Here is a 13842-nt window from a genome sequence, read left to right on the forward strand (position 1 = left end):
TTAAAATTTATTTTGAAAAATAAGCTTTAAAAACAAGAGAGACAGAAAACACCTGTGGTTGGCTGGGACTAGGAGTCCCTCCACGCGGGTACGTGGGGATGTTTGGGGTGATGGGACTGACTGCTTTTGCTGACACAGCCGACGGACTGGAAGTAAATAACTCAATTTAAAAACACACACATATTTTATTGATTTCAGAGAGGAAGGGAGAGGGGGAGAGAGACAGGAATATCAACGATGGGAGAGAATCATGGACCGGCTGCCTCCTGCCCACCCCACACCGGGGATCGAGCCTGCAACCCGGGCCTGTGCCCTCACCGGGAATCAAACCGAACCATGACCTCCTGGTTCTTAGGTCGATGCTCAACCACTGGGCCACACCAGCTGGGCATAACTCAATTTTTAAAAAAATGATTAAAAGGGTAAGAGCCAAAAATGCACCCAATGTGAAAACACACAGAGCTCCGGCTTTCTCTTGGGGAGAGTGAAAAGTCACTGTCGGGTCGAGAAAGGAGCCGTAAAGGAGGTCGATCTGAAGGCGTGGTTGAAGCTTGTTTAAAAAACAAGTCCCCGAGGAGACCCGGTGCCGAGGATGGTGCGGCCTTTGTTTCTGCTGCTGTCCCGGGAGGCCGGCCTCTGCGACTGCACCTGAGAGCCGCCCTCCGGCTCTGGGAGACCTGGGGAGGCGGGTCCCAGCCTGGCACCTGAGAGCCGCCCTCCGGCTCAGGGAGACCTGGGGAGGCGGGTCCCAGCCTGGCACCTGAGAGCCGCCCTCCGGCTCAGGGAGAACTGGGGAGGCGGGTCCCAGCCCGGCACCTGAGAGCCGCCCTCCGGCTCAGGGAGAACTGGGGAGGCGGGTCCCAGCCCGCAGGGCTCCTGACTCACCTGACCCCGTGGCACCTGCCTGGCGGCTGACAAGCGTAGGGTTGTCTGTCTGAACCTGCCCTGACAGCCGCACTCTCCCGCCTTCCAGGACTGCCGGCCAGACTCCCCGAGATCATGCTGGTGGGGACCCAGTCCTTCTCGCCCGGAGGGCCCAATGGCATCATTCGGAGCCAGTCCTTCGCGGGGTTCAGCGGCCTGCAGGAGCGGCGGTCCAGGCAAGTCCGCGGGGCTCCCCCGGGATGCGGCTGAGGAGGAGCTGAGCTTCGGTGCTGTGCAGAGCACCTGTGTGCACCGGCCTCGTCAGCGTGCATGCGAGCACACACGCACACACACGCACACATGCACGCACACGCACACATGCACGCACATGCAAACACACACGCAAGCACACACACAGGCACACATGCACATGGACACACGTCTGACTTTCATTTCTGCCTTGGAAAACAGTCAGCCACCCCAATGGAGCACTGTTAATTCTTTTCTTGTTAAAATATATATTTTTTAATTTATTTCAGAGAGGAAAGGAGAAAGAGAGAGAGAGAGAAATATCAATGGTGAAAATCATGAATCTGCTACCTCCTTCACGCCCCCCTCCTGGGGATCAAACCCGCAACCCAGGCCTGTGCCCTGACCGGGAATCGAACCGTGACCTCCTGGTTCATAGGTCGATGCTCAACCACTGAGCCACACCAGCCGGGCTGTGACGTTTCTTTTCTGTCATTCAGATTTTCTCCTGCAAAGGAGGTGGCTGGAGATATAGGAAAAGCTACGAATATATGGGGATAGCTCTCCCTACTCCCACCACCCCCCTATTTTTAGGTCTTTTGATAAATATCACCCAAGAGCCTCCCCATGTTTGAACCCGTGTGTCCTCTCCGAGCTACAGCAGATCCGCCTTTTCCCACGCACCTGTCATTACGGAGCATTTTGTGAAAATCTCCGGTTTTTTATGTCATCCCCAATGAGGTCAGATGTCCTCTTGTGAGTTTTTTTTCCCTTTTTTATTTACTTTGGGGAATACCTAGGTCATACATGTGCCTGTTTGCGGGTGGATATTTGCATGTTTTCGTACAAAACAAGAAAGGCTGGTCATTTATCCATTGCAACATCCTATGTTGTCCTTTTCTCACTCGTTTGATTTGCTACCTTTTTTTTTTCTTTTTTACCTTTTGACCCCCTTCACCTATTTAGCTCACCACCCACCGCCACCTCTGGCGACCACCAAGCTGTTCTCGTCTCTCTGGGGTTGGTGTGTGTGTGTTTAAATTACACGTGTAAGTTACATCATACAGCATTTGTCTTCCCCAGTCTGACTTCTCTCCCTCAGCATTATACTCTCTAGCTCTATTAATATTGTCCCAAAGGGCAAGATGTCACCCTTTTGTATGGTTGTATAATACTCCATTGTATGCATGCCCATCTCAGCGTCCCCATTCTCTCATTCACCTGTGGACGCTTGGGTTTTTTCCACATCGCGGTCTGTGAGGCTGCAGGGATCACAGGGGCGTGTAAATCACTGTGAGTTAGTGTTTTTGTTTCCTTTGGAGAAATACCCAGATGTGAAATTGCTGGATCCCGGCTGCCTCCCTGCCACTCACAGAGACATCGGGCTTTATGTTAAACCCAGACCGAACGTACGCCGTGAAAACAGAGCTTAAGGAAAACCCGTCAGTCCAGCCCTGTGTGCCGTGCCTTCACCCTACACAGGATTAGCCATTTGTCCTGCTTACGGCTCTTTATCACAAAGGCAGTCATTCACACCCTAGTCTAATTTGGTAGGCACTCACTCATGCCTGATGTTGCTAATGCACATGTTTTTTTTAGTCGGCGTATGTCCTTCTGCCTGTTTCTAATTTTCACTGGGAGCATGGGGCCTTGGTTCCCTGTGGGGTCCCGGTAACAGGGCACGTCTTCCCTCGGAGTGTGTGTCACCTGACTGCAGGAAGCCACTGCCCAGCAACGCTCCCAGATCTCAGCAGTTACATCTAATGCCGAGAAGCGCCCTGTAGGCCGGCTCAGCTGTGTCCTTCCACCTGGACTGTCCCTTCCCCCAAAGACACGGACACAAACACGAGATGATGGAGAGGCATTTCTCCCGTGGAATTCTTTTGGTCGCCGGAGCCACAATTTCTGCTCTTCCTTCTTTCACAGGTGTAACTCCTTCATTGAAAATGCTTCCGCTCTCAAGAAGCCTCAGGCCAAACTGAAGAAGATGCACAACTTGGGGCACAAGAACAGCAGCCCCCCCAAGGAGCCGCAGCCCGCCCGGGTGGAGGAGGTGTACCGGGCCCTGAAGGGCGGACTCGAGTAAGAGCGTCCACCTCACCGGAGCCGACCCTGTCTCCTTCCTAACGTGCTGGGGGCGGGGCCGCAGGAAAAACGAGTCTTGCGAGATCATTTTTAAATGTCCGTTTCTGTAGTAGATACTTTATTCTTTCTTTTTTTTAAAACAAAATACATTTTTACTGACTGCAGAGAGGAAAGGAGAGGGAGAGAGAGATAGAAACATCAGTGATGAGAGACAATCATGGACCGGCTGCCTCCTGCACGCCCCACACTGGGGATCGAGCCCGCCACTCGGGCATGTGCCCTGACTGGGAATTGAACCCTGACCTCCAGGTTCATAGGTCGATGCTCAACCCCTGAGCCACGCCGGCCCGGGCGTAGATGTTTTATTCTTGCACCATCACCGAGGAAGCCTTAGATTAATCCCAAAGATGGGACATTTGTTGGGATTCGAGGTGATGCCCTGACAGTGAGGACGATGAAGTAGCCACGTGTGTAACTGACCCCGAGGAGTACTGGCTTCCGTGTAGCCGTGTGCACAGGCCGGTCTGTTTCAGCGCTTGCTAAAGACGGTTCTGGGACATCCCCCACCCCAGTCATGCTGTGTGGAGCCAGACAGCGCTGTGGGCCCAGACCCCAGCGATCCCCACTTGCTGTCCCCTCCCCCCCCCGCCCCGCTGGTTTTTCTGTTCGGCGCTCAGCCTCGTGGGGTCTCCTTTTGACCACCTGGACCGTCTCGGAGGCAGTGCTAGAGCTTAAGCATGTTGAGAGATTGGGAAGCTGCAGCCCCTCGTCCCCCCCCGCGCTGCCCCGGAGCGAGGCTCAGGCCCCCCCCTCGGCGGGAGGCCAGCAGCGCGTTCACAGTGGCGCCTCCTGCTTTGTTCGCAGCAAGTACCTGGAGGTCCACCAGACGGAGCTGGACAAGCTGACGGCGCAGCTGAAGGACATGAGGAGGAATTCGCGCCTGGTACGTGCCCGCGCCCCCGGGCTAACTCCGTGGGGTTGTTGGTTGGTTTGTTGGTGTGGGTTTTTGCAGGTTTGTTTTTGTTTTTTGTTTTTGGGGGGGTGGTTGGCTAAGTGTCTTCTCCTACTGGATGGAGGTGGATACAAAGAAGAACCTTCCAGAAAAGCAGACCCACCCTGGCCAGTTTGGCTCAGTGGTTAGAGTGTCAGCCTGCAGACTGAAGGGCCACGGGTTCGATTCTGGTTAAGGGCATGTACCTCGGTTGCAGGTTCGGGTCGGGACACGTGCGGGAGGCAATCAGTGGATATCTCTCTCTCTGTCTCTGTCTCTCTCTCTCTCTCTCTCTGTCTCGCCCCCTCCCTTCCACTCTCTCTAAAAACAATCCATGGAAAAATGCCCTCGGGTGAGGGTTAACAAAAAACGCAAAAGCACTCTTACTGGTATTTAAAATAGCCAGATTTTTACTCTTTTAAAGCAAATGTCAGAAAACCCCACAGACCTCTACGGCTGGTCCTGGTTTCACTGGCCGTGCAGGCACGCAGCCCACGTCCCTCTGTTAACGTCGGTGGCAGTTTTTGCAGAAGACACGTTTTAATTGTTTTTATTTTTTATTTCAGGGTGTGCTGTACGACCTGGACAAGGTACGTGACCGTTCTGCGTTGCGGGGGCGGGGGCGGGGGGGGGGGGGGACGACATAAGCCCGAGGTCCCCTCGGAGGGACAGAGAGCCGGTGATCCTTCTGAGCCCCGTAAACCCGTGCCTTTACCTGAGTGTGATGAGTCAGGACCTCGAGCTCCAGACCCAGGGATACTTCCCCAGAAACGGCCCTGGCCGTCGGCGTCTCCGCGCTGAGGCGGTTAAGAAGTTCCCAGGCGTGGGGAGGCCCTGCCCCGTCTTCTGTAGAAATCGCAGCCGCCACCGTTCACCAAACCGGAGAGGCCTTTGGCTGGAAAATGCACCGATACGTTACGCTCCACCAAGAAAAATCAGCGATTCCGGTGAAGCTGTGGCACGGTCTCCTGCTCCCCGAGAGTCGGTTTTCCGTCCCGGTGGCAGGACGCCCCGAAGCCCGTTTTCAATGCCGGTCGTTTCAGCTCTCCGTGCCGCTCTCTCCACGCCTGTGTGCGCGGCGCCCTCCGCGCCGAGGCACGGTGGAACCTGCTCGCGGACACGTGAAGGGGTGCCGAGAGGCAGCACGTGCCATACGGACATCCCTCACCCCCGCCCGCCCCCCGCCGGGACCCTCTCTGACACGCTCGGGCGTAGCGATTGGACGACGCGCCTCCCGTTCAGAGACAGAGTGTGGAGCGAAGGACGTTCCTCTCCGAGCTGATAGCACGTGCTCCGTTGTTGGGGGGACCCGGGTGTACTCCAAGGGGATGCCGTCCCCACGGAAACCCAGTGAGTCCATTGATGGCCTCCCGGGTGCGAATCACACCGTCCCGTGGCCGGCAGCCCCCTTTGCAGCGTGTTCACCCAGTGCAGACGGAAGTGCCCTAGATTCAGGCTGGGGGCGAAGGTAGCAGCAGAGACAGGAGGGGGGGGCACGCCGAAGGCCTCCTAAGGACGAGAGGAGAGAGGTGGCCGGTCGCAGGCCGAGACCGTCTGCGCGGTGATGACGGTCCTCGCTCACACGTCTCCCTTTCCTTCCAGCAAATTAAAACGATCGAACGGTACATGCGGCGCCTGGAGTTTCACATCAGCAAGGTAACTGCCCCTTCCTCCACCCCCCCCACCACCGCCTTTGCCTGGTTTTCGGTCCCTGGTCAGCCCACCTTCGGCCTGAGCTTGGCAGGTAGTTCAGGGAGGATTACTTGATTATTATTATTATTATCATTATTGATTTCAGAGAGGAAGGGAGAGGGAGAGAGAGACACACATCCATGATGGGGGAGAATCATGGATCGGCTGCCTCCTGCCTGCCCCCTACTGGGGACGGAGCCCGCAACCCGGGCATGTGCCCCTGACCGGGAATAGAACCGTGACCTCCTGGCTCCTAGGTCAACGCTCAACCCCTGAGCCCCGCCGGCCCCCAGAATCCTTCCCTTTCACGGCCTTGTGATGGGCTCACCCGTGGCTGCCACGCCTCTGCAGCTCCCACTGGTGACCCCGCGACCCGGGCAGGTCTGAGTCGCTCCCCTCTCTGCTACGCCCGCTGGAAGGTGCTGGTGGGGCCGGCAGGCACCGACAGGTTACTCTGTTTGGTTTGAAAACAAGAAGGCGGCTCCGGACGATGAGGCAGGCGGCTTCCCCGTCGTCCGTCCCCGTGGGTCCCGCGGTCTCAGGCGGGGAGTGCTGTCTGTGCAGGTCCCTGCAGGCCGCCGGCAGGCCGGTCACGGGGCGAGGCCGCTAATCCGCTTACTCGCCGCGGCACCGCCGTGGCTCACAGACGCACGCAGCCTCCTTCGTCCCGGAGCGGGACTCGCCCGGCTCAGAGGGGCTGGCACGGGACGAAAACAGAGAACGGCTGCTCTCTGGATGCCAAGGAGCAGGCCGCCCGCTCGGGCTGACGCAGGGCCCGGCGCCCGGGTCACGGTCATGGAGACGCCGGTGGGGACGAGGGTCAAGGGGCATCTCCGGAGACCCCCGGGGGACACGCCCGGCGGCCGGGATGGAGGCGCCGTGCGCGTGTTCCTGCATGTTGATGGCACCCCTCCCGCGTCAGAACGCTCGGCGCCGATCATGTGGAAGTTCGGATTCCTGCCCCAGCCCTGCCCTAGTGAACCCGCATCTGGGAACCCCTGGCCGGGGCCTGGCGTCCGCACTGACCCAGCTCACCAGGTGTCCCCGCTTAGCTCTCCGTGTGGCCACCACCTCCACGCCAGCCCCCAGCCAGAGATGTCGGCACAGGCGGGCCACCCCTCCAGGCCTAGACTCCCCTCTCTCTTTTTTGTTTTAACCCCCACCCGAGGGGGTTTTCCATTGATTCCAAAGAGAAAAGAAAGAGAGACAGAGAGAGAGAGAGAAACATTGATGTGAGAGAGAAACACCTACCGGCTGCCTCCTGTAGGCGCCCCAACTAGGGATCGAACCACAGCCTGGGCGTGTGCCCTGACCGGGGATCGAGCCACAGACTTTTGATGCATAGGACGGCGCTCCAACTCACGGAGCCACGCCCCCGGGCCGGCCCCCCAATCACGACGCACCCACCGGCCCCCAGAGCGAGAGGCGGCTGCCCCCCCCGCATGGCGCGGCTCCTCTTGGCGAAGGGGCCGTTGGCCTGAGAGAGCCGGCGCCTCTCACCACGAGGCTCCTGGGCGGCGGCTCCGTCGTGTGGAGCCACGAACTCCCCAACGCCCTTTGCCGTAGGGGCCTCGCGCTCCCCTTCCCCCATAAGCGCAGCCTGGGAGGTGACTGTCACCTGCGACCCCGCTCAGCGTGAACTGACGATGGCGCCTGCAGGTCCTCACCTCGCCCGGCCAAGGGGCTCAGGGGCTGAGCGTCAGCCTGGGAACCAGGAGGTCAGGGTTCGATTCCCGGCCAGGGCACGTGCCCGGATTGCCGGCTTGATCCCCAGTGTGGGGCGTGCAGGAGGCAGCCCATCCATGCTTCTCTCTCATCATTGATGTTTCTCTCTCCCTCTCCCTCTCCCTTCTTCTCTGAAATCAATAATATATATATACACACACACACACACATTTTATTTTATTTTTTATTTATTTATTTTAATTTCTTTATTGATTAAGGTATCACATATTTGTCCTCATCCCCTCATTCCCATCCCACACCCCTCCCCACACATGCCCCCACCCCCCTGTTGTCCTTAACCGCTGGTTAGGCTCATATGCTTGCACACAAGTCCTTTGGTTGATCTCTCCCCTTTACCCCCACCCTCCCCTATCCTCCCTCTGAGGCCCGACAGTCCGATCGATGCCTCCTTGTTTCTGGGTCTGTTCTTGTTCATCAGTCTATGTTGTTCATTATTTCCCCTATATACATTTTTTTTAAAAAACAACAAAGTCTTCACCTCGGAGGCAAGCTTATAACCACCCCTACTTCCTGTGTGCACAGGAGGCACCAGCCTTCATTGCCCCATACCTGTCGCATGTACAGGGGACCACACCTGTGGCGTGTACAGGGGACCACACCTGTGGTGTGTACAGGGGACCACACCTGTGGCGTGTACAGGGGACCACGCCTGTGGCGTGTACAGGGGACCACACCTGTGGCGTGTACAGGGGACCACGCCTGTGGCGTGTACAGGGGACCACGCCTGTGGCGTGTACAGGGGACCACGCCTGTGGCGTGTACAGGGGACCACACCTGTGGCGTGTACAGGGGACCACGCCTGTGGCGTGTACAGGGGACCACGCCTGTGGCGTGTACAGGGGACCACACCTGTGGCGTGTACAGGGGACCACGCCTGTGGCGTGTACAGGGGACCACGCCTGTCTCCCAGGGGCCACCTGCGTTCCATTCCCTCCCACCTCTGCGCTTGGGAAAGCGGCTCAGAGTGCAGTCGGTCTTGAGGGGAAAGGGGTCCTGGCAGCGAAGGCCGCGTGCCCGCCTCCCTCTGAGAGGGTGCCCTTCTCCCTGAGCCCCCGCTGAGCTCGGGACCTGCGGGTCCGAGCCCCGGGCTCCGCGCCGTCAGGACTCAGCGCCCGGCCTTCCCGCTTGGTCCACAGGTGGACGAGCTCTACGAGGCTTACTGCATCCAGAGGCGCCTGCAGGACGGCGCCAGCAAGATGAAGCAGGCCTTCGCCTCGTCCCCCCACAGCAAGGCCGCCCGGGAGAGCCTGGCCGAGGTGCACCGGAGCCACAAGGAGTACACGGAGGTGGGTGCCCCCGCCGGCCGCCCGCGGGCACCGCCCAGGACTCCGCGGCGCCTGCGCCAGCCTCACTCTGCTCTTCGCACACGAGTCTCACTCTTCGTCTCTCTTGCTTTTTTAAAGAAAAGTACATTTTTATTCGTTTCAGAGAGGAAGGAGAGGGAGAGAGCTAGAACATCAATGATGAGAGGGCATCATGGAGCGGCTGCCTCCTGCACGCCCCACACTGGGGATCGAGCCCGCAACCCGGGCCTGTGCCCGGAGTTGAACCCTGACCTCCTGGTTCAGAGGTTGATGCTCAGCCCCTGAGCCCCGCCGGCCGGGCTGCGTGCCCCGATTTTCCCCTTTACGTGCACCTCCAACGTCTCCGGTGTGCGGACCCCCCGAGTGTTACCCCGGGAGCCGAGCAGGCCGTGGTGGAGATCACCCCGCAGCCGGGTGTGGCGAGCCCGCCTGCCTGCCTGCCGCGGGCGGTTAGCAGTGCCCCTCCGGTCCCCGCAGGAGACAAAGAGGCCGCCGCCCTGGTTTCTGCCGTCCCCTGGGCCGAGCACGTGACGCAGGGAGGGCTGAGCCTCGGGGTCACCGGATACCGTGTCTGATGAAATGGCTGAATTATTAAGGCAGCGCTCTCCCGTCCCCTGAGGCCTCGCTCAGGGGTCAGGTTTCCCGGGCGACGTCATCGCCCCGGGAGGGTCTGAGGGACACTCCCCACAGGGCCATCTGCCTCGGCCTTGGACAAGGACGGGGACCTCTTGGGTGACACGCAGGGCCACTTTGTGGGTGTTGTTTTTGTTTTTGAAGATATTTTTATTGATTTCAGAGAGGAAGGGAGAGGGGGAGAGAGAGAGAAACATCAGTGATGAGAGAGAATCATGGATCTGCTGCCTCCTGCACGCCCCACACTGGGGATCAAGCCCACAACCCGGGCCTGTGCCCTGACCTCCTGGTTCAGAGGTCCATGCTCAACCACTGAGCCACACCGGCCACGCTCACACGGATTTCTTAATGGTAACCTCTGTAACATGCGTGTCCCCCACATAAGCGCATACACACCGTGACCCCAGCTCAGAAAGGTCAGTCATGCTGGAGAGTCACCCAGTATCCCGCGTGTTTTCACATTCCCCCCTAGTTGGCCCCGAAGTGTCTTGTTTTAGCTTCTTTGTCTTTAAAGTCAGGATACAACCCAGTTCACCGAACACCTTCCATCCGGTTGTCTCTTCCGTCTACATTCCCCCATGATACTGCCCTTTTGTAGAATCCAGGCCGGTTCTTATAGAATACCCTGCCCTCGAGCCCTGGCTGGTTCGGCTCAGTGGATAGAGCGTCAGCCCACGGACTGAAGGGTCCCGGGTTCCGTTCCAGTCAAGGGCACGTGCCTGGGTTACAGGCTTGGTCCCGGCACCGGCTGGGGCACGCGCGGGAGGCAACCCATCGATGTGTCTCTCTCACGTCGATGTTTCTCTCTCCTTTCCACTCTCCCTAAAAAATCCATGGAAACGCATCCTCTCTATAAAAATAAAAAAGCATGCCCGCATTCTGATCGCTGGTTTAGGACGTAATCTAACTTGTTCTGTGCTCGCAATGCCCCGGACGCGGAGGCTCGCCGGGCCTGGGTGGGGCGTTCTGTGAAGATCCCTCCCCGGCGGCGGCGGTGGCTCAGTGGGGACGGGTCGGTGCGCCGTGGGTCTGGGCCGACCGGAAGCTGCCGAGCCCTGACCGGCGCCGCCCCCGTCCCCTGTCCCCTGTCCCCTCACAGAACATGTGCACCATCGAGGTGGAGCTGGAGAGCCTGCTGGGCGAGTTCTGCATCCGGATGAAAGGTACTCGCGGCCACACTGTCCCTGTGTCTCTGCTCTGCCCTCCCGCGCCTGCTCAGCGAAACCGAATCCCAGCCCCGGCCGGTGTGGCTCAGTGGGCAGAGCGTGGGCCTGTGCACCGAAGGGTCCCGGGTTCGATTCCGGTCAAGGGCACGTACCTGGGTGGCAGGCTCCTCCCTGGCCCGGGCCCTGGTCGGGGCCATGCAGGCGGCAGCCAATTCATGTGTCTCTCACATCGCTGTTTCTCTCCGTCTCTCCCTCTCCCTCCCCCTCCCCCTAAAAGTCAATGGGAAAGTGTCCTCGGGTGAGGAGCAACAACAACGAAGAGCCTGAATCCCAGGGCCCTGGCTGCCCAGGACGGCCTGAGGCAGCTCCGGGGAGGGGGCCTGGGAGCGGGTGCCAGCCGAGGGACCCGCCGCCAGGTGGGAGAGGGTGGTGCTGGGCCAGCCTTCCCTCCCCTGGGGACCTGGCCACCCTGCTCAGCAGCATCCCCGGCCGCCGTGGCTACCTGACCGGGACGGAGACCTTTCTGTGGCTCCCACACCTGCCCCTCCCCGCTGTCCCCTCTGTCCCCTCTCCTTGGCTTCTCTCGGGGGGGGTCTCCTTTTTCATCATAGACTCATCGACGTGCACTTCCCTCATCTCACACAACCCCAAAGCGCATCTGGGCAGGCTTCCTGGGGACACCCCACCCCGGGAAACGGTCCCCCCTCGATAAGGGAGCCCTCCTCCCGCTGCCAGGAAACCCCCAGCGTTGCCACGCGCGACCTGCTTATCTGTTGTTCATTCTGGGAAAAAGAGCCGCCCCAGCACACACCGACACGAACTGGGGGCCTTTCGTCACACGGCGGACCTGGCCACCCCTTCCTCCCGCCACACCCACCACTTCCCTTTCCCCACGCCAGCACAGACGGCTTGCCGAGGGGGCGAGGGGGGAGCAGATGAAGACGACGGGTAAAGAACCAGTTTGGCTCCGTGGATAGAGCGGCGGCCTGCGGACTGCGGGGTCCCGGGTTCGATTCTGGCCAAGGGCATGGACCTCAGTGGCAGGTCCCCGGCCCTGGTCGGGGTTCGTGCAGGAGGCAGCCAGTCGATGTGTGTCCCTCACATCGATGTTTCTCTCTGCCTCTCCCTCCCTCCCTTCCGCTCTCTCTCAAAATCTCTGGGGAAGTAACCCCAAAGAGAGAACTCACTGCTGTTGGCCCAGCGCTGGGCTGTGTGCGTCTGGAGGGCGGCCCTCGGCCCCGAGTCCCCACACCTCCCGGAGGAGATGGTGGGTGAGCCAGTGCCGTCCATTGGTGCAATGGTGACCGGCTGGCCCAGCCGCGTGGGCTCAGATCGCTGGAGGCCTGGGGGGTCGGAAGGGGTGCCACTCACCGGCCTGGGAGGAGGCCGGCTCCCCAGTGTCACCTCTGGGCAGGTGAGCAGCCCAGGACAGCGCCCACCCCACAGGGCGGGGCTTGCTCAGACAGGACAGGGAGTGTGTCCTTGATGCCTGCTTCCCCCTGGCCGTCTCCCGTGGCAGCCCTAGCACGCCGGCGGCTGCTGCCACCTATTGGCGGGTCGTGGCCACGGCGGGTGCTTTGTTAGGCCTCCCTTAGCCTTGGCCATGCCTGTTGGTGTGCCCCGTCTCATAATTTTTTTTTTTGGGGGGGGGGGGGAAAGGAAGGGAGAGGGAGAGAGAGAAATGCCAATGATGAGCCCTAGCTGGTGTGGCTCAGTGGATAGAGCGTCGGCCTGCGGAATGAAGGGTCCTGGGTTCGATTCCGGTCAAGGGCACGTGCCCGGGTTGCAGGCTCAGTCCCCAGTAGGGGGTGTGCAGGAGGCAGCCAATCAATGATTCTCTCTCATCATTGATGTTTCTATCTCTCCCTCTCCCTTCCTCTCTGAAATCAATAAAAATATATTTTAAAAAAGAAAAACATCAATGATGAGAGAGAACCATGGATCAGCTGCCTCCTGCATGCCCCCTACTGGGAATCGAGCCTGCAACCCAGGGACGTGTCCTTGACCGGGAATCGAACCCACGCCCCTTCGGTGCATGGGCCAGCACTCTAACCACTGAGCTCACCGCCCAGGACACCATACCAAAACGTTTAGAGTCATACAGAAACGCCACCCCAGTAGCTCCCCCCACAGAGGGCCCCAAGTATTACCACACGAGTTCCCCAAAGTCCAGCCCTTCGCGTGCGTGTGTCACGGGGCGGCGTGCGGGCCGTGCAGCGGGAAATGTGTCTGCGCCTCACGTCCGACTGCTTGCCCTTCGCAGGTCTGGCCGGCTTCGCGCGCCTCTGCCCCGGGGACCAGTACGAGGTGAGTGCTGTGTGGGGCCGGCGTCGGGATGGAGGGAGGCGTGAGGGGCCCGGTCTTCATTACTCCGCTTCGTACATTCTCTGGTTCCTCTTTACATTCGTTATTTGCGGGGGATGAAGCCAGCAGGAGCGTTTGGAGAGGAACACAAGCCCTTCTGTAACTGTTATCTGGACGCCCTGAGGTTAGCAGGATGCCCCGTTGGCTGAGCCGTTACTGTTACTGTCGCCGTCGTTGTTACTGTCTCGCTGAGCTCTCGGGAGGGGTGTGCAGACACCATGATCCTTCGCCCTCCATTCTCCTAAGTCCCTGTCGACACAGGAACGTGCACATAGAAACGTTTGTGAGAGTTTATTGAGCCAACGCGGGACCTCATGGTTGAGATGATGCTCTGGAGAGTGGCCGATCTGCAGCTTATTTTACATGTTTGTATTGATTTCAGAGAGGAAGGGAGAGGGAGAGGGAGAGAGAGAATCATCAGCGATGAGAGCATCATGGATCGGCTGCCTCCTGCACGCCCCACACTGGGGATGGAGCCCGAAACCCAGGCCTGTGCCCTGACCGGGAATCGAACCCTGACCTCCTGGTTCATAGGTCGATGCTCAACCGCTGAGCCACGCCAGCTGGGCGAGGGGCATCTTATTTCTTGCTCTGACCGCTGAGTAGGTTTCAGCGGATGCCCATTGTCTCTGTGAGGGGCTGGGCCTGGGGGTTGGTCGTGGCTGTCCCGTTGGAGTGGGACGGGCCCGAAGCAGCCGGCCATGTGAGCAGGCGGGCAGGGGCGACGCTCTTTCCTGAAGAAAGCTCC

General features: G+C 59.5%; 1 protein-coding gene across 5 annotated transcripts in view; it reads left to right on the forward strand.

Moving 5' to 3' along the window:
- RIPOR2 (RHO family interacting cell polarization regulator 2) overlaps positions 1 to 13842 on the forward strand; it is an 83911-nt gene that overhangs the window by 51151 nt on the left and 18918 nt on the right. For all 5 annotated transcript variants that reach the window (XM_079761064.1, XM_079761061.1, XM_079761065.1 and 2 more), the window contains exons 2-9: positions 974 to 1100; positions 3040 to 3195; positions 4063 to 4141; positions 4756 to 4779; positions 5792 to 5845; positions 8764 to 8913; positions 10664 to 10727; positions 12994 to 13037. In XM_079761064.1, coding sequence (XP_079617190.1) covers positions 974 to 1100; positions 3040 to 3195; positions 4063 to 4141; positions 4756 to 4779; positions 5792 to 5845; positions 8764 to 8913; positions 10664 to 10727; positions 12994 to 13037 — 698 coding nt within the window. The remainder of the gene's footprint in view (positions 1 to 973; positions 1101 to 3039; positions 3196 to 4062; positions 4142 to 4755; positions 4780 to 5791; positions 5846 to 8763; positions 8914 to 10663; positions 10728 to 12993; positions 13038 to 13842) is intronic.

Source organism: Cnephaeus nilssonii (assembly GCF_951640355.1).
Source record: "Cnephaeus nilssonii genome assembly, chromosome: 21".
Classification (NCBI taxonomy): domain Eukaryota; kingdom Metazoa; phylum Chordata; class Mammalia; order Chiroptera; family Vespertilionidae; genus Cnephaeus; species Cnephaeus nilssonii.